Source organism: Leptopilina heterotoma, unplaced genomic scaffold (assembly GCF_015476425.1).
Source record: "Leptopilina heterotoma isolate Lh14 unplaced genomic scaffold, ASM1547642v1 Lhet_209, whole genome shotgun sequence".
Classification (NCBI taxonomy): domain Eukaryota; kingdom Metazoa; phylum Arthropoda; class Insecta; order Hymenoptera; family Figitidae; genus Leptopilina; species Leptopilina heterotoma.
In genome coordinates, this window is record NW_025110924.1 from 107,643 (window position 1) to 133,864 (window position 26,222).

The 26,222-nt window shown below is 28.6% G+C and overlaps 1 protein-coding gene across 1 annotated transcript in view; it reads left to right on the top strand.

The window, feature by feature from the left end:
- The first annotated feature begins 257 nt into the window (after positions 1–257).
- The window catches only part of LOC122501388 (death-associated protein kinase related-like), a 161,121-nt gene continuing 135,156 nt past the window's right edge, over positions 258–26,222 (top strand). The window contains exon 1 of the mRNA XM_043610795.1: positions 258–933. Coding sequence (XP_043466730.1) covers positions 800–933 — 134 coding nt within the window. The 5' untranslated portion in view covers positions 258–799. The remainder of the gene's footprint in view (positions 934–26,222) is intronic.

Below are 26,222 nucleotides of genomic sequence, written 5' to 3' on the forward strand. Positions count from 1 at the left end.
AGAAAAATGCCTAGGAATGCATGCAGACTCATCTTCCATTTTTCCTTCCACATTCTTTTGCTCTCATCATCTAGCTAAACATGCGACCCCGCGAATCTCTTGAATCTCGCGACTCTCCCGATGCACATTGCAGGATGATATATAGAAGAAAAATACAGCGCGATGCACGCGACGTTCTCGGACAAGTTCGTATCGGTTCGTACATATTCGTACACGTTCGTGATTCTACGTAAATTGAAAAGAAGGGGAGTCCCCACCTGTTTTAGGCTTTTAGTATACAACACACTGGAGAAGAGAGCGAATAAACTAATGGTGGGGATTCCAGCGAGTTCCGCGCCGCGTTCAAATGTTAGTCGGCCGTCGGAGAGAGTGGTCGTGCGTGAGAATTCTCTCGCGCGTACAAATAAACGTGTGTTTATTTCCTTTCTCGGTGTTCTCTCACTAACTCGGAATTTAAAAAAGAAAAAAAGTCTCAAAAAGTGAAAAAATCCCTTTTTTTACCTTCGAAAAAAAATGTTTTTGAGTAAAAAAAATATCAATGACAAGTGACGTGGTGTTTCTCGGTGCATAAAAAAACAATTGTGTCTATTGTTTTTTTTGGGAGAAAAATTAAAAAGAAAAGGATCGAAAGTTGTACTTAGTGTGAAGGGTGTATTTTTTTATTCCCCGACAACGACGACGACAACAAAATTCCTTTTTGGATTATTGTTCTTTTTTTTAATGGTATTTTAAATGATTTTGAGTGAAAAGTTTTATTGAAAAATTGAAGAAGAAAAAAAGTGAATTTATTTCTTGGAAAATGACAGCGGACGGTCTTTTTGAGACTACCAGCATCCCAGGGCATCTCGCTCCCACGCCAGAGAGACTGGAGAGGCTCCTCTCAAAACAGACCCTCGAGGAACTCTACGAAGTTGAGGAACAACCTTTCGCACGGTACGGATATATCTTTATTTTTTTCTCCACCAATTTCTCTTCTCCTTCGCAAATACATAGTAACCTTGACGAGTCTCCCGTGACGAAAATTACAATTTTTTTTTGGGTTCCAAAAAAAAAAGAAAATATTGGGTTCGAGGGAAAAAAGTTTTGGAGTTGTCTTTGTAGTTCTTCTTGGTATTTTTTGTCATTTCTTCTTATAATTTTAATTTATAGAAGAAACGATGAAAGCAAATCATAAATTTTAGTTATTTACTTTTTGGATTAAAGAAACTTTTCTATTAAAAATTGAAAACAACAGAATTAATTTGGAATTAGAATTTTACTTTGAAACAAGAATTAACTTGGAATCAAAACTACCTTAAAACTAAACATAATATGAAAAACCAAAAAACTGGAACCATAATTAACTTGGAACCAAATTAACTTGGAACCGAAGTTGACTTAACGCAAAATTAACTTGAAAGAAAATTAACTCAGAACCAAAATAAATTTGAAAGTAAAATTAACTTGGAAACAAACTAACTTGAAGCCAAATTAACTTGGAACCAAAATTAACTTGAAGCCAAATTAACTTGGAACCGAAGTTAACTTAAAACCAAATTAACTTGGAACCGAAATTAACTTTGATCCAAAATTAACTTATAAACTAAGGAAATTTGAAACTAAATTAATTTTGCTCCAAAAATTAACTTAGAATCAAATTAACTCGAAAAAAATTAACTTCGAACCAAAGTTACCTTGTTTCAAAGTTAAAATTTCGTTAAAGTTGAAGAATCGTGAACGATTTATAACTTTTAAAAATATTTAATTCACGTTTCTGATTTAAAATTCAAAATAGTAACTTTTGAAAATAATTTAAAATAAAATAATAGTTTAGAATTTTTGGAGATTAGAAAAATGGTGTTTCCTTTAAAGAAAAACACGTGGTTCGAAAAGTTAATGTAATTGTCAATTTTAACTTATGCAACAAACATTGTGAAGAACTGAATTTTCAAATATTCGATGAATAATATTTATGAAATAGAAAATCATTAAATTTGGGAAAATATTCACAAAATTTGAAATTTAAATACTAAATACATAATTTAACAAACAATTAAACATGATAATATAATGAGTTAACTAATGAGATATAGCTTTTCTTTGTACTTTTTATTTGACTCCAAACAGGAGCGCACTTGAATCAATAAAATTATCAAAGCAATGTGTACTAACACATAAATTGGAAATTGTCGAAAAAAATGCTATTGGTTGAAAAACTCTTCTATTATAATTTACAAAATAGAAATTTTTTCAAATTTGAAAATGTTAATAATTTTTATTTTCAATTTTGTGGTTGAAATATAAATTTTAAAAATTCTGAAAGAAATTAATTATGAAAACAAATGATGTTCGAATAATAGTAAAATAATTACTTACTTTGTGTTCTCGTTAATGGTAAAAATATATATCACCAGTTTATCAAATATTCAAATTATTACCTTCATTCATGTTTCACCTTTTTATCGGAAATATTTTCCATTGTTAGATACACTTGTATTTAACAGTTAACTGACAGGTTCGATAACCCTGAGGGGAAAAAAGGCGATATACCTTGAAAGTCAATTTTGTTTAAATATTTCTTCATTTTTTTCTAATTGTTATAAAAAGAAAAGAGTTTAAACAAAAAATTGTTTGCTTTACAAATTGTTAAAAAATTACGTAGTTAAAATTCGTGACGTTTATGATCGACGATTAAAACAAGTTTTTAATTTTGATAAAAAAAACAACAAATTTTATGACTTCACAATTTATTTCTAGATCAAAAAACTGTATGAAAATGTTTTTTTTTACAAATTATATTAATGAGCGTGAAAGCAAAATTAGTTTGAGAGCGAAATTAACTTGAAAACAAAACTAACTTGGAACCAAATTAACTTGGAACCGAAATTAACTTGAAACCAAAATTAAATAGGAAACAAATTAACTTGGAACCGAAATTAACTTGAAACCAAAATTAACTAGGAATCAAATTAACTTGAAGCCAAAATTAACTTGGAACCAAAATTAACTTGAAACAAAAATTAACTAGGAATCAAATTAACTTGGAACCAAAATTAACTTGGAACCGAAGTTAACTTGAAACCAAATTTAACTTGGAACCAAAATTAACTTGGGACCAAATTTAACAAGAAATCAAATTAACTCGGAGCCAAAATATACTTGGAACCAAAAGTAACTTGGAAATAAAGTTAATTTGAAACCAAAGTGATTTGGAACCGAAGTTAACTTGAAACCAAAGTTAACTTGAAACCAAATTTTACGTTGATCGAAAGTTAATTTGTATAGAAAATTAACTTAGAAACAAAAAAACACGCAACAAAAATTATTTTTGAACGCTATGAATTTTACAAAAATAAAAATTATCATAAAATCATCAGTAAAGAAATATAATTATAACAATGAACTGCCACAACTATTAAATAACAAAAAGAGTTTATTTCCCCTCTTCACTTTTAATTATTAAAATTTAAACAATTGTAGTGATAATTTTTTTCTCTCATCATTTTTCCGTTCTACTTTGTATTGTTTTTAAAGATAAATGAATGAAAAATAATCCTTATCGAGTTTCAGTCGATTTGTCGCTTTCTCCATTTGCAAAGCGCGGAATTGCGTTTCTGAAGCTCCACCGTTGGTCCTTTCGGACACACTTTACACACTGTAGAAAGAAAGTTTCCAAAGTTATCGAGGTCGCTGCGGGTACTCTTTATGACCTTAAGTCTTTGCGGGCTCTCTCCAAAAAAAAAAAGAAAGACGAAAGAAAGAGAAAAATTTGAACACTTCTCTTTTTTTCTTGACCGACGGACCTTCAAAAATGCGCAAGGTCGTGACTAGTTCCATTTCAAATCACCTTTACGTTCCTTTTGTATATTGTGCAATTGACTCGTAACAGATTCTCTTGCCAGATTCCTAAACTATTTAAATATCAAGGAGCACACACTTTTCCCCACGCACACAATCACAAGTTAAGTAATTGTATTTATTTATTTACTGTTAAATAACAACCCGAGAAACGTAATATTATTTCTTATTCAGAAAAAAAATGTATTAAACATTTTTTTTATCGCACTGAAATGATTTTTGAATGAATGATTCGAGTTAATTTCTATTGTGTTTACAATTGATGGGCATAAAAATTCGATGCTCTACTTGAAAAGGGAAGTTGCGGTTGGGACAAATAAAACTTTGGACCTTGATATTTTTTTCGTTTCTCTTTTTTTTGGCTCTTAAAGCGAGAAAATGATTGTTTGGTAATGTTCTCAGAGATCATTTACGGGCAATTTGCCTGACAGAATTCAGAAGGTTGTATTACGGTTAAATCGTCACGATCAGGCGCATTTATCCTCGATTTGCTTCAGTGCTATTTTCATTTGAGAGTCGATCTTTTTCTCTTTTAAATGTGAATCTTGTGGAAAAATATTTTTGCAAAACGGCATTTCTTGTTTTGCGCCACAATCGAATTATTCCAATCACGTTCTTTACATTCGTTCGCTAAATGCTTTTAATAATATCAAAATTTTTATTTCGATTCAAAAATTTAATTTAGAACCACTGACAATTTAAGACTAAAGTTAACTTGGAAACCAAATTTACTTGGAACCAAACTTAACTTGGAACAAAATTTACTTGGAACCAAAATTAACTTGGAGCCGAAATTAACTTGCTACCAAAATTAACTTGGTACCAAAATTAACTTGGTACCAAAATTAACTTGGAACCGAAATTAACATGAAACCAAATTAACTTGGAACCAAACTTAACTTGGAACAAAATTTACTTGGAACCAAAATTAACTTGGAGCCGAAATTAACTTGCTACCAAAATTAACTTGGTACCAAAATTAACTTGGTACCAAAATTAACTTGGAACCGAAATTAACATGAAACCAAATTAACTTGGAACCAAAATTAACTTGAAACCAAATTAACTTGGAACCAAAATTAACTTGCTACCAAAATTAACTTGGTACCAAAATTAACTTGGAACCGAAGTTAACTTGAAAACAAATTAAGTTGGAACCAAATTAACTTGGAACCGAAAATAACTTGGAACCGAAGTTAATTTAACAACCAAATGAACTTGGAACCAAACTAAATTGGAACCGAAATTAACTTGTAACCATAATTAACTTGAAACCAAAATAAACTTGGAACCAAAATTAACTTAGAGCTTAAATTAACTTGCAAACAAAGTTCACTCGGAGGCAAGATTCATTTCTAAATAAAATAGTATCGAAACATAATAATTAAGACAATGGCTCTCGACAGATCTTGAAGACCTTACTCCAGTAAAATGTATATCACTTTATTTTTCCATTCGATAAATGATTTTCTCTCTTCTTTTTTTTCTCTTCCCGTTTGAAACTCACGCGCAGGCTGCAACACGAATCGTGATCAAATCGATCACTTATGCTGTGATCGTGATCGTCGGCTGCCAAAGATGCACGCGAGAGGCTTCACCGACTTTGGATCTCTGCTTTATGATTTGACTCTTCCTCATTCCGTTTATCGGATTTTCCTCGTTCTTCAATAAACTCCCTTCCTTTCGGTTGTAGAGTAGAAGGAATCCGCAGTTATATTGAGAATCGATCGTTGCCGAGGAAACGAGCCATCTCCCGTCATATCAAACTGGCTTCTACTCAACGTAATCATTGCAGTGTAATGTGCATGCCAACATTATCCTCACGCACCGTTGCACCATATATTCGCATACATATATGAATCTCCTTCCATTTTTCCGCATCGTCGACCATTGGTGCGGCAGTGGTTCTTACGAAATTTCATGCCAAAATTTACTTGGAACCAAATTTTACTTGGTACAAAGCTAACTAGGAACTAAAATTTAATTTGAAAATATTATTTACTTGGAACCGAATTAACTTGGAACCAAATTTAACTTGAATCCAAAATTAACTTGGAACCAAACGTAACTTGGAACTAAAGTTAACTTGGAACCGAAATTAACCTGAAAATATTATTTACTTGGAACCGAATTAACTTGGAACCAAATTTGACTTGAAACCAAAGTTAACTTGGAACCGAAATCAACTTGGAACCAAACTAACTTGAAACCAAATTTTATTTTGATCAAAAATTAACTGGGAACCAAATTAACTTTTAGTCAAATTAACTGAGAAAACAAATTAACTTGGAACCGAAATTATCTTGGAACCGAAGTAACTTGAAATCAAACTAACTTGTAACCAAATTAACTTGGAACTGAAATTAACTTGAAGCCAAATTAACTTGGAACCAAATTAACTGGGAACAAAAATTAACTTGAGACCAAAGTTAACTTGGAAATAAATAAACTCGGAACCATAATTAACTTGGAACCAAACTAACTTGGAACCTAAATAAACTTGGTTCCAAATTATTTTGGAACCAAAGCTAATTTGAAAACAAAATTAATTAGGAATTAAAGTTAACTTGGAAACCGAATTTGCTTGGAACCAAATTTTACTTTGATGAGATGGTAAAGAAAAAGGAATAAAGGAAAATTGAGGAAATTGGTACCACTTATAGTCACAAGATTTGGTACCAAGAATAGTTACCAACTTTGGTTCCAATGATAATGATAAATTTTTTTGTATCAATTATTCTTGTTTAATACCAAAAACAGTTTTCGATGCTAATTTCAAGAATATAATTCTTAGTGAAAAAATTACATAGTTTTTTTAATAGAAAGAATTGTCTACATTAGTTTTTATTCGCATTTCTTTCTGAAACTTGTCTCAGGAGAAAATAATATATACATGTGTGTATATTCTTTGTGAAGCAGTAATTTTGCGGTCATGTGCCCTGGGATTTGTTTCTCTTTTGAAAAGCATAACGCACGTGAAAAGATTAAAGTATTAAGCTCGCAAGTCGTCTGAGTGACGCCATAAAACGCTTACCCAAGCGGTTTACGCGGATAAATATTATGCTATATATGTATGTTCCTCGCCGTATATGTATTTACAAAATGTCAATAAACGGCCTGATGCTCATTATTCTTCATGTATGCCCATACATTATAACACAATGTGTATGAAATTGATTCTCTCTATACAAAATATAATAACCCGAAAAAAGAACGTAAAATCCACCACCGGATGTTTTGTTTTATTTTTATCTTTCCGACACAAGGCCAATGAACTTTGCCTTGGTGTTAATTCATCAAAAAAAAAAAAGTTTTATCTACTTCTCTTTTTTTTCCTCCTTTTACTTTACGGACAGAAAGATCTTTACGCGTCATGAACAAGATTCACGCGATCTAGAGTTTTCTGCTTGGTAAGAAAAGCCAAGTTTTTTTTCTTCTTCTTCTTTTGTTACTCAACAAAGTTTAACGCGTTTCTGACTTTTGATAGTGTTTGGATATACAATGTATGGTAGATACTTCCCGTGACGGGGAATTTTAATTGAACTCTGAGCTGGAAAAATGAGATACAGATTACGCACAGTTTTAATGAGAAGTAATTAATAGTTAATTGATACAAATTAGGTGCATAGGAATGCAGAAGAGATGCAATATGTACAGTTACGAAACTTGGGACCATGTTAAGTGGGAAGCGGAATTAACACGGAACCAAATTTTACTTTTTGGTCCTGAATTAACTTCCAAACAAAAATAACTTGGAACCAAAATTAACTTGAAACCAAATTAACTTGGAACCGAAATTAACTTGGAACTAACATTAACTTGGAACCAAAATTTACTTGGAAACAAAATAAACTTGGTACCAAATTAACTTGGAACTGTAGTTAACTTGAAACTAAATTAACTTGGATCCGAAATTAACTTGGTAGCAAAATTAACTTGATATACCAAATTATCTTGGAACCGAAATTTACTTGGTACCAAAATTAACTTGAAACCAAATTAACCTGGAACCAAAATTAACTTGGAACCGAAATTAATTTGGATCCGAAATTAACTTAATACCAAAATTAACTTAGAACCGAAGTTAACTTGAAACCAAATTAAGTTGAAACCGAAATTAACTTGGAACTAACATTAACTTGGTACCAAAATTTACTTGGAAACAAAATAAACTTGGTACCAAATTAACTTGGAACCGTAGTTAACTTGATACCAAAATTAACTTGGAACCGAAATTATCTTGGAACCAAAGTTTACTTGAAAACAAATTAACTTGAAACCAAAATTAATTTGGAACCTAAATTAATTTGAGACCAAATTAACTTGGAACCTAAATTAACATGGAACCAAAATTAATTTTGAACAAAAATTATCAGTAATGAATTTGAAAGATACGGAAAGTAGTAAGAAAGAAAAAGTAGAGACAAGGAAACAAAGAGGAAAAAACCAAAAAAAAATTTAAATGATAAATTGACATTAAAGTTCGCTTGAAAAATGAATTGACAGAAGTACACAAGTTCAAGATCGTGATATATATTAAAAGCGTTTGTGGCGTCTGGGAAGTTTTGCATCGCGAATTATTTGTGAGGAGAATTCTAATCCATTGAGTGGCACGCGATGAACGTTGTGTAGGGAACAAAGAAGGCGGTCTATGCTCTAGACGACGCGCACACTGTACGACTAAAGGCGGTCATGGCAACCAGTTTTTTTAGTCCTTTGTGCTAAACAACGCGATGCCAGCGACGACACGACGAACGCCAGTTTGTTTGTTACAATCCATTTCAGTCTCCGAGCAGACGAGACTGACGCATTGCGTGTCGAGGTTTAGCGCCGGCTTTAAGGCGTCGAGACGCATTCCAATTGCCATACAACTTTTCCTATGACTTATTCATTAACGCCCCGATATGTCAACTCTTGTATTTCCCATCAGAATTTGCTCGTTATTCCCGAAGGTGGATCATCCCACCTTTAGATTCTTCTCCTTCGGTCATGATAATAAAAACAAAACAGTTTTTCTATTTTAAAAAAATACTATTTACTTTGAGAAGCAGATAAATATTTCTTTTTATGAAAATAAAAATCGACAAAAACCATTCAGTTCCAAAATTACATTCAAAGTATTCAGAGATCGTTAGGCATGCACTTGCTATTTATTTATAGACCCGACAGTAGACAACGATTTTTGAATATGTTTTGACTGCAAACGGAGATAAAATAGTAAATATAAAATTTCATCGATAATATTTCATCATTGATAAATTCTCCACGAGAGAAGAATTTGTATTTTTATGGAAAAAGAAAGTAGCATAGTATAATTTCTCTACGGAGGATATCTTGTATGAATTTTTTTTTTCCTCTTTGGAAAGATAATAGACAACACTTTTCAAAACGATGTATGCAGACGCGAGATAGTTTTGAAAAAAAAGGAAAAAAATAATGATACATTGCTTTCATGGATGATAATGTGTTTCGAGAATGATAATGTGTCGACTGCATATTTTATAAAGAGACTGTGTAAATACAACTTTAAAAGATGATGATAATATGTTGATTGTATCTTCCATAAAGATCATAAGGTATGTTCTCTGTGTCCTTTTTAAGGATGCTTCTTCTTCTTCGTCTTCTTCTTCTTTTTTCTGTATTATCTTTTTTTAGAATGTCTTTTATGGGTCACAGTGCATCGATTGTGTACCTTTTTGGAGAATGATTGTGCATTAAGTACGCAGCTTTTAGGGATCTTTGTGTGCATTTGTTACTTCATTCGAGGATCTTCAAGTTTTACTTTTATTTCTTTTAGGGATTTTCTAGCAGTAAAGCATTAATTTAGGGATACTTAAGAATTAGTTACGTCTTTTTTTTAAGGATGCTTCAGGATTATTTATTTCTTTTAGGAATATTCCAGCAGTAGTTGCATCTTTTAGAAATGTTGTAGCATTACTTTTTTTTAGAAATGTTTCAGCATTAGTTACAATTTTTAAAGATGTAGCATCAGTTTCGTTTAAGGACATTTAATCATTAGTTACATCATTTAAAGATTAACACTGTTTCCCTTGAAGATGATACTGATAGGACAACAGGAAGTAAATGCTTTATGGATGATGCTGCATTAAGGACATCTTTGAAGAATGATGCAGCATTAGAAAAAATTTTTGAAACATGATTCTGCGTCAAGGCACTTTTTTGAAACACGATTCTGCATTACGAGCTTTTATGAAACAAGATCCTTCATTAGGGACCATTTTTGAAAAATTAATCTGCGTTAGAAAAAGTTTTGAAGCATATTAGAAACATTAATACACCTAGATCTTTAAACAATCTGCCGACAAAAAGTAAAAATCTTATACAAAGAATTAGCAAAATCCCACGAGGGATCTTCGAACAATAACTAAATTTCTTAATGACAAGAAATTAATGCCCGACCGTACATCAACTCCGCGTTTTAATAATCTTTCCGCGAATGTTTTATCAGCATTAATGTTTATTAGCCTTATCCCGCAGTATCATGATAAAACACCTTTTAGGATCATTAAACATTTGACATCTTCTAAAGACTCGCCTAAAGACTCGCTTGAAGCATCGTCTAAAGATAAACAGGAATAACAAATTATTTTCAGGTATGTATCAACATCTTTCGAGAAAGAGAGATACAAAATCAAAAACATACTTTGTTTCAAAAAAAAGAAGAAAACAAAATTCAAGGATGTACGTCTCTCGTAAGAATAAAATTTTGCAACTTGCGGTCGTTCTCTTGTAGGTAAAATTTGCACATTCACGCGATTCACACTTTTGCAACTTTAATTACGAACAGTGTTTAAACACCCACTCAGTCGGGTATAAGTGTCGTTTGCTTTTTAGGAAATGAGCTTGTTTTTACTCTCCATCTCTTTCTCGTACATTTTGAAAGTGGACTTTCATCATTTAGCGCGGATAAGACGAACAACTTTGAATGTGCATTTAATTGCGCCTCCATTATTTATTAGCTCTTATCCAAAGTACTTTTATTAACAATCCTTCTACCCTTAGAAGCAAAAAGGAACGTTTTCTCTTTTATTTCCTCTCCTCACTAAGGTTTCTTTACCTCTTGTATTTTTTCTACTGTTTCTTCTTTCTTTTTCTCTTTTTACGAAAAACAAATTCCGAAATAAAATTTTTGCTAGAATAGGGTGAATATTTACACGACCCAAATAAATGAGTTTTCTCTCTTAATGCGTTGTGTCTAACCGTGTTTGTAATAATCGATGGGATTCTCTCGGTTGACGATCGCAATGTGGATTTCACTAATCGAGGACGTCGATGCCGTAGAGAAGAAAAATCCCATTGGGGAATGCGGAATGTGAAATGCCATAGACGGATGGTGACAGAAACGGAGATGCAATGCCATCTGGAAAGTAACGGCATTTGTAATTAGTGCTCGTGCTTCACACTTTACGCGATGTCTTGACACTACCTACAAAACGAGATCGTCACCTTCTTAAATCTGCCTCTATTTCTTTTGTTCAAATATTTTCCTAATTTCAAGAATCTAACCACAAATATTTGTTTTCATCCTTCATTTTGAACCGAACCAAATTTTTATTCACTTTTGGAAATTTTTCTAAAGTAGGAATAGAAACGGGGTAAAAGTAAGTGGAAACAGGAAGAAAAAAATGATGGTTTTAGAAATGAAAAACAATTATATATATAGATCGAAAGCAATCTGCAGGACGCAGCTGTTTTCGTGACGGCAGCTGCTGTTTTCTACCATATCTTTTTCCCTTCGCGCCGACCAACAAACCAAGTATCTTGCCGACCATAACGTGTCACGTGACATGCTTCTTCACTTAGCATAACAATGCTCTTCCTTCCAAGAAGGCATAATACAAGATCCTAAGCTGCAAGATTTGCTGTGGCCAATCAGAGTAATGGCCTCTACATATGGAACTTGTCTCGAATTTTCATCTTCTTCATTCGCGAGATGACCTTCAGTTGCAAACAAAAGCTGAACAATATGTAAACTAAAGTGTACTAATCCATTAAAGGCAACTTACAACTGTTTCGTTTTAGCATTTTTAAACACTGTTTCGTTTCATAATTCTTAAGAACTAGATCGATAATTATTAAATAGTGATTACTCAACAGATGATGAAAATGGTACTTTCGTAAAGATAATTTTCGCCGCTGATCATTTGCATCAAAGATTACTGCAATACATCCAATTTTTGCCAGAGCATGATCTGAATTAGTAAAGAATTTAATCGCAATCATTTTCGCAACGTTCAGCAAAATTTTTGATTTCTTGATTCCTATTAAGCTAATTTCTTTTGCAGATCATAATCCGAATTAGTAAATTCAAAACTACTTCAATTATTATCCCTTTTGTTGTCAAAACTGTTTCTTAATTATAATTTGAAACCCCAACAAATTCGGTTGCAGCGATATTTTCTTAAACAAGTGCATCAACTATAGGTTCGACTTTTTTTCTCCAATAGAGAACGAAAAAATGCATTTTTCCTGGGTCTCGGAGCCGATTTCTAAAATCGATTTGAGGACAGGATTATTTTTTGTCGTTGGAAGAGTCAAAGATGTTGGATCTTTCCCATGAGCCTTTGGCAATGAAGCCGTAAACTATGAAATATGTCGGAATCGTGCGGATACAATGGCGCAGAGTGATCTAGGGCAAAGGTGAATTGACAGGATCGTGACCCATAGATCATTGCTACATCGTAAATGATCTAGTTGCTGCGCGTTCCTCTTTCTCTCACCCTCCTGACCGCAATGCTTTCGGAACCTAACTTTACACCTACCTGATTGTGAGAATCGTGATCGATCGATGGATCGATCTTCCGGTATCGTGGAGAACATTATTACGCAATTAAAAGTGATCTCCAGGACACTTGCTCCATAAGTAATCATTCCTATACAATCCTTCCTCATAGAGGTGGGATTGTACATTTTTTTTGAAGTTGGGAAATTCATACTGAAATTTTGACTAAATGCTGACTAACTATTTGGTATGTTTGTAGAACTATAAATTCGTTTGAAGAATGTTACATGTTTGCGAGTATCTTTTTTTTCTTTCTCTTGTTTTCCTTTTCAACTTCGATCTCCTTTCCTTAGAGAGGCTCCTTTCATTTTGACTCGTTCCTTTTTCTTTTCTGTCTTGTGCGCTTCGTTTTTGCCTCTTTTCTCCACTGTTGCCTGCATTGCGCTCTCTCAAGATGGAAGGCTCAGGAGAAACCGGTATCCCGGAAGTACCTACCCGTCTACTACTATTACGAGATATCTTCCCTCTTTCTCTCCGTGTGTCTTGACGCGAGCATCAAGGATAAACTCCTTCGGTCAATTAGGATTACATTAGATTCATCTTGACGAAATAAAGACAACGACTTTCGCTTTATAGAGAAAAGGAGAGAGACACCCAGATGAAAAGTACCGCGCAATTCTTAATCATCATCGCATTTTTTCAGTAAACTCCACATTAATGCTATTTCAGGTCAATGGTACTTTAGGTCACTGATATTCGAGACAATGGTCCATTGATCGATTCCACTTTAGATCGATGGTGCGAAAAATTATAATTGCAATTTGCAGCAATAATAATTTTTAGTGCCAAGGTCGTGAAAGAATGCTCCCAAAGATTTTCTTGTGTTGGCTTTTATGAAACATATATACAACAAAAATAGTGTCAGGAGACAATGCTCTTGTAGCAAACAAGGACCATTGTTACGCGTCACTCGTTAAAGAGCGTAGGCAGGATGTAAGCAGTCGCGTAACTGCATTCCTTGCAGATTATACTTATGTGAGTTGTTGCCTTTGATTTCGGTTCCTGTGTATGTATGTGTGTACACGAAGCACTGCAGTACATACGAGCCTCCTGAAGCGAAAGTCGATCGGCTCGAAGGTCTTCAACCGGTTAGGATTGCAATTCGAAAGGAAATGCGAAAAGTGTCAAAGAACAATTTCATTTATGTGGCGCCATCCGCACAAATTAGGTCAACGATTCTTTTTCATTTAGAGAGAATCTGCTTTTTAGATTCCAATAATAATCCTTTTGAATCTAAAATTTCGTTTCAATTATTATTATAACCTAAAAATTCTCCTGAACGAAAAAAGAGTGCAGAACAATATCAATTTTTCGATCCGAATCGTACTTTCAAAACGGATCGTAATAAAAAAAAAGAAAAGTCGTTTTCCTTGAAGGTTCAAAAGCAATAAAAAAAATAGATCTAAACTAATCAATTTTCACGATCAGTGAACCGTGGAGAAAATAAGATTGGAGATATGTGTATGAAAAAAAAGGTGGGGGGAAAAAATTGAGAAAAGTAAAGGGTAGATTTTAACGAGACATCGATTAGGCGAAGCTTCTATATATATATATATGTATTGTGATATAAACGATTGGCGAGTATTTACAATTCAATTCACCCAAGTTGAAACGATTTACAATTCAAGTTGCTTTAATTGCCGCATTACGAAATGGTTTAGAGTTCGACAGACGAGAAAATGCAACATAAAGTGTGTATAAAGGAGGAATATGTATATAGTTAACAACGATAACACCGCTCTCTTATGCTCGAGTTGGCCGACCTTCACCCGACTACTATTATGCTCGACGCCATTATGCTCGTTACACCGGTCGGTTGTAATTTACGGTTAACCGAACGGAAACTGAAGGGGACCGCGTTGTAACGAGATCTTTCGTTTGAGAATATCCTTTTAACGAAGAAAGAGTCCTTGACTCTCCCGCGACTTCTTATTCTTCATCATCATCAACATCTTCTCTCTTTCTTCTTCTTCCTCTTCTTCTCTTCTTTTGTCTTCTTTCTCTTTTTCCTTCTTCTTCTTCCTCTTTTTTCTCTATTTCTTCTTCTTCTTCCTCTTTTTTTCTCTTTTTTCTTCTTCATCCTCTTTTTTCTCTTTTTTCTCTTTTTTCTCTTTTTCTTCTTCTTCTTCTTCTTCTTCCCCTTTTTTCTCTATTTCTTCTCCTTTTTCGCCTTCTGCTCTTTCTTCTTCTTCTATTTTTCGTCTTTTGCTCTTTCTTCCTCTATTCTTCCATCATCTTTTTCTCCTTTTCTCCTCTACTTTTTTTCTTCTTCTTTGGAAAATAATTGAATTTCAGCCAAGAATTTTAATATTTGCAAAAATAATTGAATTCTCCAAAAAAAATTTCTTCAAACATTATAAATTAAGTGAATTTTGGAAAAGAATTTTATTAAAATTTTTTCCAATTGTTTCTGAGAGGAGTTTTTAAAAGATTTTCGAAAAGAACTTTTTTTATTTCTACTATAAGCGAATTTAAAATAGTGCAAATTCTCAATAAAGGGAAAAAAGTATCTTTTAGTGACACGAATTTTTTAAAAAGTATAATTTCCACTTGAAAATGACAGATTGAATCCACATCTCGCGAAACTGTGTCAAGTCAACCAACGTATTCCAATTTTGAACCCCTCAAGAAATGAGGCAACACTTCACTTCATAAAAAAGCACTTTGTCTCATTTGCCAAACTGATTTCTTTGAATTATTTTCTCTCGGGCAATTTTGTGCTGAGCTTTCGAGAATTTTTCCTGCCTTTGTTGGATTCATGAAAAAAAAATTAGAATTTTAATATCGAGAAACAGAGAAAATATTTTTTTTAACTTCAAATATTGAAGAAAATTGAAGCAATCTGCGATATTTGAAGAATTTGAAAAAATATTGTAAGAACTTGAATATTTTTTGAAAATTTTAATAAAAACTTCGAAATAATTTAATTATTTTCTTAAATAATAAAATCTTTGCAAAAATTAAATTGTTTTTAAAATAATTTCACGAAAGAATTAATTTTTTTTTCTTAATTTGTTATAAAATAATTCAAAAGAATTTAATTATTTTCAAAAATTTTAATAAAATTCTTCGCAAGAATTCAATTATTTTTATAAACAATAACATTCTTTGTAAGAATTCAATTCTTATTGTTAATTGTGCAAGTTTTTGCAAAAATGCAATTCTTTTTAAAAAAAGTGAAATTTTTTTCAAAAATACAATTATTCTATTATATTTATAAATAGTAAAATTCTTTTCAAAAAGTCAATTTTTTTTAAAAATAATTTCACGAAAGAATTGAATTTTTTTCTAAATTTGTTGTAAATTATTTCAAAATAATTTAATTATTTTCTAAAATCTTAATAAATCCTTTGATACAATTCAATTATATTTATAAATAGTAAAATTCTTTACAAAAATTCAATTATTTTTAATTCAATTTCAAAAACATTTCATGAACGAATTCAATTTTTAAATAATTTTAATAGTATTTTTCGCAAAAATTTAATTATTTTCTAAAATTTTAGTAAATTCTTCTAAACGATTTAATTATAATTATAAGGAGTAAAATTGTTTGCAAAAATTCAATTATTTTTAATTCAATTTCAAAAACATTTCATGAAAGAATTCAATTTTTAAATAAATTTTAATATTTTTCTTAAAAATACAATTATTTTCTAAAATTTTAATAAATCTTTTTAAACAATTCAATTATAATTATAAGAAATAAAATTCTTTTCAAAAATTCAATTATTTTTAATTCAATTTCAAAAACATTTCATAAACGAATTCAATTTTTAAACAAAATTTTATTTTTTTCGTAAAAATTCAATTATTTTCTAAAATTTTAATAAATCCTTCTAAATAATTCAATTATAATTATAAAGAGTAAAATTTTAGCAAAAATTCAATTATTTTTAATTCAATTTTAAAAACATTTCATAAACAAATTCAATTTTTAAACAAAATTTTATATTTTTCGTAAAAATTCAATTATTTTCCAAAATTTTAATAAATATTTTTAAACAATTCAATTATAATTATAAAAAATAAAATTCTTTGCATAAATTCAATTATATTCAAAACAATTCCACGGAAGAATTCAATTCTTCGATACAATTCAATTATAATTATAAGAAGTAAAATTCTTTGCAAAAATTCCATTATATTCAAAACAATTTCACGAAAGGTTGAAATTTTTTTCTAATCCGTTATAAAATTTTTCAAAAGAATTCAATTATTTTCAAAACAATTTTAATAAAATTTCAGGAAAAGATTCAATTATTTAAAAAAAATTTTTAATAAAATTCTTGTTAAGAATTAAATTATTTTCAATTATTTTAATAACATTCTTTGAAAGAATTCGATTCTTTTTATAAATAGTAATATTTTTTGCGAGAATTCAATATTATTTTCCATACAATAATTAATTATAAAGATTCAAACACAACAATATTAATTCATTTCTTTAAAATTGTTTGTGAAATTTAATTTCATTTATCATATTTTAGAAAAAATTAAAATTCTTCAAAATCTGAAGAAATTTTTTTGATTAGTTTAAAGATTTCTGAAGATAAATAAGAATAGTTCGAAGATTTATCGTTTTAATCATCTAGCAGCACTGCTACCAATGTGATACTTTTTTGGTACCAAAAGTAAAGTTGGTACCAAAGTAAATTTAGTAATAATATATTGTTCTTCAGTACCAATTTGATGAGTTTTTATACGAATATAGTAATTTTTTTCTTATCAATTTGATACTTTTCGGTACTAATTTGTTGTCAATTTTTATACTTTGTTGTTTTTGATAAGTTTTGATACCAATAAAGTAATTTTTGGTAGCAATTTGATATATTTTAGTAATAATATAATAAGCTTTGATAATCTTTTTGATTAGTTTAAACTTTAAAGATTTCTGAAGATAAATAAGAAAAATTTTGAAGATTTGTCGTTTTAATCATCTGGCAGCAGCACTGGTCCACAGGGAGATTGTTGTATTGCTTGGCTGTTTCTTCGGGAGATAGAAAAGGACACCCACGCCACGTTGGAATCCCAAGGGCGACATTATATGTGCTCTCGGGTTTAAAGTAGTTTTGCGCACCGAGAGTTGTTCTCGCAACATGGCACAATCACTATTCCAACACACACGGTACAACCATTTTGGTTCTATAAACCACACATATACCTTCGGTTCTTTAACACGATCAACACGTGTTACATTTCGATTTATATCCACACACACACACACACACACACACAAACACTACTTTTTTTATACACCATGCCCTACATTTCCAAGACGTTGTAATAAACTAGCAGCAGATGGTCAATCGTGCCACACAATATATACTTCTATATATATTGATCTCCGATATATAATCCTTTGCGGACATTTCTGCATCACATTCATCCAATCTATTCAAATCACTATAACGGCACTTGATTTATTCGGGACATTTTGCGATATTCTTCTCATACCGTCCTATTCTCTTTTTTTGTTCATTTCAACAGAACAGTTTTCTTTTCTTCTAAAGATTCTTCTTCTGAGTTTTCTTTTCTTTTAAGTTTTCTTTTCTTTTAAAGCTTCTTCTTTTGATTTTTAATTTTTTTTTTTGCGTCATAATGTAAATTTAATTCAGGCAGGTATGCACAATTTTTCTTTTTTTGTTTTGCTCATTCCTTAAAGGAGTGCTTTTGTTCTCGACAATTGATTTTACGAGGATGCATGCTGAGAAAGAGCCTATAACGCGGATCGAGTTTCACCCTGCCACTTGCAATTGCAATTTGCATACCGGTGTGCGAGAGAAGATGAAGAAAAATAGCCAGCCGAAAGTGCATTTTCGAGCGGCGGTGGAGACTGCGTCATCCGGTGAAATCATGGTGGCCAAATTTTTAAAATGGAAGGAAGGGAAATGAAATCGCATGCGAGCATGCAATATATATATATAGATATACGCACACTCTCGATGCATCCGAATAAAAAATTTCCATTCTGTCACATTTTTTTTTCTCCCCGAAATATATATATGTAAGAAATTAACGATTTCTAATTATTAATCGCTTGGAAAAAATAATTTACTTTGAAAAATAATTTTTTGTATAATAATTAATTATTAAAAATTATTATTTCTTCTATTATCTTTTTTAACTCTTTTCAATTATTTACTAATTAATTATTCTTGTTTATTAATATCGAAAATTTTAATAAACTTCTTTGTAAGAATTCAATTATTTTCATAAATAATAGCATTCTTTGTAAGAATTCAATTCTTTTTATAAATAGTGAAATTTTTTGCAACAATTCAATTATTTTTAAAGAAAATTTTAATAAAATTTTACAAATAAATACAATTATTTTCTAAAATTTTCATAAAACCTTCGAAATAATTCAATTATTTTCTTAAATAGTAAAATCTTTGCAAAAATTAAATTATTTTCAAAATAATTTCACGAAAGAATTGAATTTTTTTTTCTTAATTTGTTATAAAATATATCAAAAGAATTTAATTATTTTCAAAAATTTTAATAATATTCTTCGCTAGAATTCAATTATTTTTATAAATAATAAAATTCTTGCAAAAATTCAATTATTTTTAATTTAATTTCAAAAACATTTCATGAAAGAATTTAATTTTTAAAAAAATTTAATATTTTTCGTATAAATTCAATTATTTTTTGAAATTTTGAAAAATCTTTTTAAACAATTCAATTATAATTATAAAAAATGAATTCAATTTTTAAAAAAATTTTAGTAATATTTTTTCTAAAAATTCAATTATTTTCTAAAATTTTAATACATCCTTCTAAACAATTCAGTTATTTTTTTAAATAGTAAAATCTTTGCAAAAATTCAAGTATGTTTAAAACAATTTCACGAAAAAATTCAATTCTTCGAAACAATTCAATTATAATTATAAAAAGTAAAATTCTTTGCAAAAATTCAATTTCAAAAATATTTCATGAAAGAGTTCAATTTTAAAAAAATTTTTAATAAATCCTTCGAAACAATTCTATTATATTTATAAATAGTAAAATTAATTGCAAACAGTAAATTATTTTTAAAAAAAGAATTCCATTATTTTTAAAATTTTTAATAAAATCAATAATTAAATGTTCAATTTCAATTATTTTAGAAACACGATTATTTAAAAATTTTAAAAGAAATTGTTCATAACATTCAATTATTTTCAAAATTTTTAATTAAAATTATTAAAGTAACTCCATTATTTTAAGAAAGTTTAAAAAAATTCTTGAAAGAGAAATTTATTAGAATTTTCAAACATTTTATTAAAATTCTTCTCAAAAATTCAATTATTTTCCTAAATAATAATATTCTTGAAAAGAATTCTATTATTATTAATATTTTTGATAAAATTCTTTTCAATAATTCAATAATTTTCAATACATTAATTTTAAATTTATTTTATTTTTCAATTCTTTTTTCAATTATTTATATTTATTTTATTTTTCAATTCTTTTTTTCAATTATTTATATTTATTTTATTTTTCAATTCTTTTTTCAATTATTTATATTTATTTTATTTTTCAATTCTTTTTTTCAATTATTTATATTTATTTTATTTTTCAATTAATTTTTAAATTATTTATATTAGAAAACACGGAAAGAGTGAGAATTAACTTAACGAGAGTCGATTGTAATGTCTTTTTTTTTAATTACAGTGAAACCTGTTGGAATGCAACTTGATTTTTTTAACTTTTATTACAGTATCCTTAAAAAATTGTTTTATAATTTAATTTTATAAAATTTTTCCAATAATCTGGAACCAAGTGAAAATAATATTATTGTTAGAAAATTTTGAATCCAAAGAAAACCTAAAAATACAACTGTATTTTTATATTTTCATTCCGTCAGGTTCGACTGTATTTATTTAATTACATAATTATTTTTTCCCCCAAATAGCTTTTATTTCCTGCTCGCAATGATTATTCAATGAATTACAAATTACAATATCAACCGTAATAATTTTGAGATAAAATTTTTTTTCTTAATAAAAATAAAACACAGACGATTTGAATCAATCGATTACCGCGATATATATAAATAAATAAAGAATCGCGGTCGCAGTTTGAGAATACAAAACTGAGATTTCTCGTGTTCGCTTGGGCGTGTCCTTTAAACATGCCAGTCTCTCTTTCTCTCACAGCAAACCTCCCCCTTCTTTTTCACAGTGTACAACAAATGCATACATTTGCACAAAAACGTGTTTTTAACCTTCTCACCGCGTTCCACTTTGTCTCTCTGCGCGCGTTATACAAACCAAACTCTTGCGATGGAGTGAAATGAAAAAGAAATGCAAAGAGGGAAAAAATAGTTTTTCTACAAATGTCAAAATAATTCCCCCGATATTTGCAAAAAAAAAAAAAAATAAAATTATAAATTTTCTACCAAGTGAAAATTTATAATTTTTTTTTCCCGCTATTTTTCTATATATTATAAATTAAATATATACACTGAATTACGCGCAGAAAATTTCTTGAGGCATAAAACGAGAGACATGAATTATTTAAAGTGAAGTTTTTACTGATCAATAAAATGTTTAATAAATTGCAATTTTATTTTATTTTTTTTATACTGTATCTTTCAGTATACATCTAACTTTCATAAAGAATATTTCCCTGATAGATCTGGAGCGTCGTTTATAATTAAATGTTACCCGAGAGGTAATTCATTATTTAGTGTGTATTTTTTTTCTTTCTTTTTTTTTTATTATCAACACTTATGTTGGTAATTTAAAATAACGTCTTTGCCTCTTTTCATCGAGATGTATTTCATACGAGTCATTCTCTCTTGCTCACTCTCTTTTTCTCTCTCTTGCTCCTACTGCCTCTCTTTCTCTCTCTCCTTCTCGTGGTGAAGTAGAACTTGCAAAATTTACTGGGAAATGGCACGAGAGAGAATTGTATAGACAAAGTGTGTATATATATAAAGAATTCGCAATAAGCCAAAACTGGTTACTTCCATTTCGATTTTATGGTTGTAAGTAAGTCACTCAATCAAGTGAGAGTTATTATCGGTGCATTAAATTTTTAATGGAATTTTACTCAATTCGAAAATGATCCTTCAATTATTTTGTGAATTATTACAAAAGATATTGCGTATTAAGGATTTATAATTATGTGAAAGAATTTAGCAAACTTCCAAGTAGTTTTTTTTGGCAGAAGAAAAAATATTGTTTCTTCTTCCTCTTCTTTAAATAAAACAAAATAAAAAAAATTATTTGTTAAATTTTCATTTAGTTTTTAAATTTAATTTTTATAATTACAATTACATTTTACATCGAAAATTATTTTTTGTCAATACTTTCATTGTTCTTTTTTTATTGTAATTAAAATTTTATTTTCTTTTATAATTATAATTACATTTTATACAAAAAATTATTTTTTTTTTGCATTATTTTTAATTGTAATTATAATTTTATTGTTTTATTCTAATTATAATTACATTTTATACAAAAAATTATTTTTTTTTGCATTATTTTTAATTGTAATTATAATTTTATTGTTTTATTGTAATTATACTTTTATTTTACATAGAAAATAACTTTTTTGTCACTTTTTTGAGCATTTCTTTTAATTGTAATTACAATTTTATTGTTTTATTATAATTATAATTTCATTTTAAATAAATAATAATTTTTTGGCGCTTTTTTGTCATTTTTTTAAATTGTAATTATAAGTTTATTGTTTTATTATATAATTAAAATTATATTTTTCATAAAAAATTATTTTTTAGGCATTTTTTTAATTGTAATTATAATTTTATTGTTTTCTTATAATTATACTTTTATTTTAAATAAATAATAATTTTTTTGGCACTTTTTTGTCATTTTTTTAAATTGCAAATATAATTTTATTGTTTTATTATAATTACACTTTCATTTTACATAGAAAATAATTTTTTTGTCACTTTTTTGGGGATTTTTTTTATTCTAATTATAATTTTATTGTTTTATTATAAATATAATTTCATTTTAAATAAATAAATAATTTTTTTGACACTTTTTTGTCATTTTTTAAAATTGTAATTATAATTTTACTGTTTTATTCTAATTATAATTAGTTTACTATCAAGTAAATATTTATTTGTATCAAATAATTTTAATTTATGTAATTTTTTTATTTTTTAAAAAAAATTTTTTAAAAATAAATAAATTTATTCAAAAACCGAAATTATTGGTTTACTTTCTTCAGTTTATAATAAAATTAAATTTTAATTGTAATAACAAAATAAATTACAATTGTTTTTTTATTTTTTTAACATGAAATTAAAAAACAAATTTCAATATTTTTTTAAAGACCGAAATTATTGGTTCATTTTCTTTAGTTTATAATAAAATTAAATTTTAGTTATATAGCAAAAAAACAAAGTTCCATTTACAATGAAAAAGTGACATTTGAAAAAAGTACCAAAAAATAATTATAATAATTAATAATTATAATTATAATAAAACAATAAATTATAAATGTATATTTTTATTATAATTATATAAACGTATTTTTTATTAAAATTATAACTGTATTTTTTCCATTTTAATTTTAATTTATTATTAAATAACAACTTTAATTTATTATATTGAAGTCCATTATATAATTTTGCAAGAATTAACATTTCAGAAGGGTTACAATAAATTAATTCTCTTCATAGAAGCAGGAAATTAAATAAAGAAATAGAGACAAAAGCATTCTAAGAATTTTTTTTTGTTTCTTACGTATGTGAGTTTATTATATCACGTCCCATTTTATTTGTTCTGAAAATAGTCATAACTGTTGGTAATCTTTTAAAATCTAAAAGTCAAATTGCAAAATCACTAATTATTTGCAACAAACATAAACAATTTGCCCTGAGAAAAATAATATAGCAAAATATAATTTTTTTTATTTATTCTATCGTTTTTATTATTTTCTTTTATGATTTTATTATTAATTTTTTATTTTTAAAATTTTTGTTTACTGCTTTTTGTTATTTGTTTTATTTATATTATTTTACTTTTTTGATTTCAATTGTTTTGTTTTTTGGTTTATATATTTTTTCTTTTTATTGTTTTCTTTTTATTTTTTATTTTTATTGTTTTCTTTTTATTTTTTACTTTTTATTGAAGTAAGTAAAAATATATTAGATACAATCACACTTGACACTGAATTACTCGTCTCCTTCTGCTCTCCATTAATTGGCAAACGTTTCAACATTTTTTCCCATTTTTTTCTTCTTTTTTTTTGTCTATTTTTTTTTTTTGTGCAATTGTCTGACGACAATTTTATTCCCGCTCGTGTATAATTCTTGTCCTCTTTACGTGGGACATTTCTGACCTTTCTTTATTGACCCCAAACTTCGCGTATGTCGAGCACTCGATGGGGCAGATAAAAAGAAACATACAGACGTTTTAATTAGCTCCGAGTAATTAAATATAACCTTGACGAAGTCAGTTTAATCATATTTATCGCAGTTTTAATCAAGGGAAGATTGAAATCTTTCTTACGACTGCGCGACTCTTTTTTTTATAATTTCTTTCTTTTTTTCTTCTTCACCTGTCATCATTTCACTTTTAGTTTCGTATATACTTTTATAAACATTTTTTTTCCTTTCTTCGAAAATTGATCCTTCGAATATCAACTTCTATTTATAAATCAATGGAAGTTTTTTATTTTTGTAAATTATTTATAAAAAAAAAATTTTTAATTTTAAAAAAGTGTTTCTAATTATATCAAATTTAATACCCTTAGGAAAACTGTAAAAAAAATGGAATGCATTCAATTTAAAAAAAAAAAAAAAAAAACTGGAGGGAAAACAAAAACTTTGTCTGTAACTAAACAAATGTTTAGTTACAGACAAAGTTTTTGTTTTCCCTCCAGTTTTTTTTTTTTTTTTTTTTTCGAGAAATGGTCAGTCATACGATGACCTGAATGCACCGTGTATCTATGGAGAAAACGTCGTGTATATATGTGCACAGTTCTTGTGCCCCTTCGGGCGTCCAATTCCACGCTCTCAGCTAATTATGATTCCACATAATTATTGGCCTTCAATCCCCCTCATAAAATCAAGAGTTCGATATTAATTTCAACGCAAGCAATCGCAAACCATAAACTAACTTTGTTTTTCTACCTGTGTGTCTTCAAAATGAAAAGTATAAACTTAAATACAGGGTTTTGTTGCCATCGAGGCGCAATCACCGCTCGCACAATATTTTATTAAATTTTATTAAAACAAAATTTTTTTTTCCATTGCCAAAAAAATTCATCAAAAAAAAAAAAAAAATTCTTCCTTTTCTCTAATTAAGTCAATTTTTTTTACAATTGTAATGTTTGTTCGATGATTTTCATTTAAGTTTTACTTTGATACGATTTTTTACTACACAACAAATTTTGCTGTCGAGTCTGGTAATTTTTTTTTTTTTTGTAGTGAAACATTTAAAAGTTTCTAATATGCAAATTTAGCGTGTGTCCCTTAAGGAATTTTCTTGCTTTATACACACACACAGTGTATAGTAGAGTCTAGATAAATTTGCACGGCCGCCGTTTGTGGCTAAGCAAAACGGTGTGCATTAGATCGGCGCCAAGTCTACACGCACATTTATGCGTCAAGGAGAAAACTGTGCTAACGCAATACACACGTGTAAAATCCAAGTAAGTAATGATTATCGATCAAGCGAACGAGTCAAGTGTTGGGGCGTTAAATACGTCACGCTATTTCTTCCTCGCACGATTAAACATCCACGGAATCATATATAAGTCCTCTTTTTAATTGAGATGAAAGAAAAAAGACATTTTTCTTTGTCATCTCATTTTTTTTTTTTTTTTTTTTTTTTTTTTTTTTTAGTGTAACATTTAAAATAACATTTATAACATTTAAAACATTTAAAAGTTTTATATACTTCTTCTGTAAATATTTTCAATTTCAAGAAAAAGGAAAACTTACAAGAAAAGATTTTAACAATGCACGAAAATAAATTTTAAAAAAATCCCGAAATAATTTCCAAAAGAAACTTTCAATAAGGGTCAATAAAGTATTTAGTATTTTTTCTTTGAATATTTACTATTTTTTTCCTTGTTTAATTGTATTTCTACTATTTTATTTTTTTAGTACCTTCAAGCCTTGAGTTCAAGAGAATATTGATATTTTTTAAGACTTTTTTCGCCTCGTACTTTGATTTATTTATTTAATAAATATTAAAGTTCCTAGGGCTAGAAAAGCTGCTCTCCACCTGCGAACGCCAAGGTCACCGCTAGATGTCAGTTCAGTTCCTTCTTGGAATTTTTGCTGCCATCTGGTGGTGACCTTGGCGTTCTCAAGTGGAGAAAACCACCATTTTAACGATTTCTTCGATTTCTATATTTTTACTATTTTAATTCTATTTTTTTAATGGTTAAAAATTTATCAATACTCAAAGAAAAAATAATTCCAAGTGAATTTTAAGTCGCATTTACGTTAATTTTAAAAAAACAAAAATTCTCTTTCATTTTGAATTCAAAACAAGAAAATTTAAATTTCGGTTTGAGGGATTTTTTTATTTTCGGAATATAGAAAGCTTGTTTAATTTTCCCGAAAAAAAGGATTAAAATATTAGACTATTTCCCAAAAAAAAAA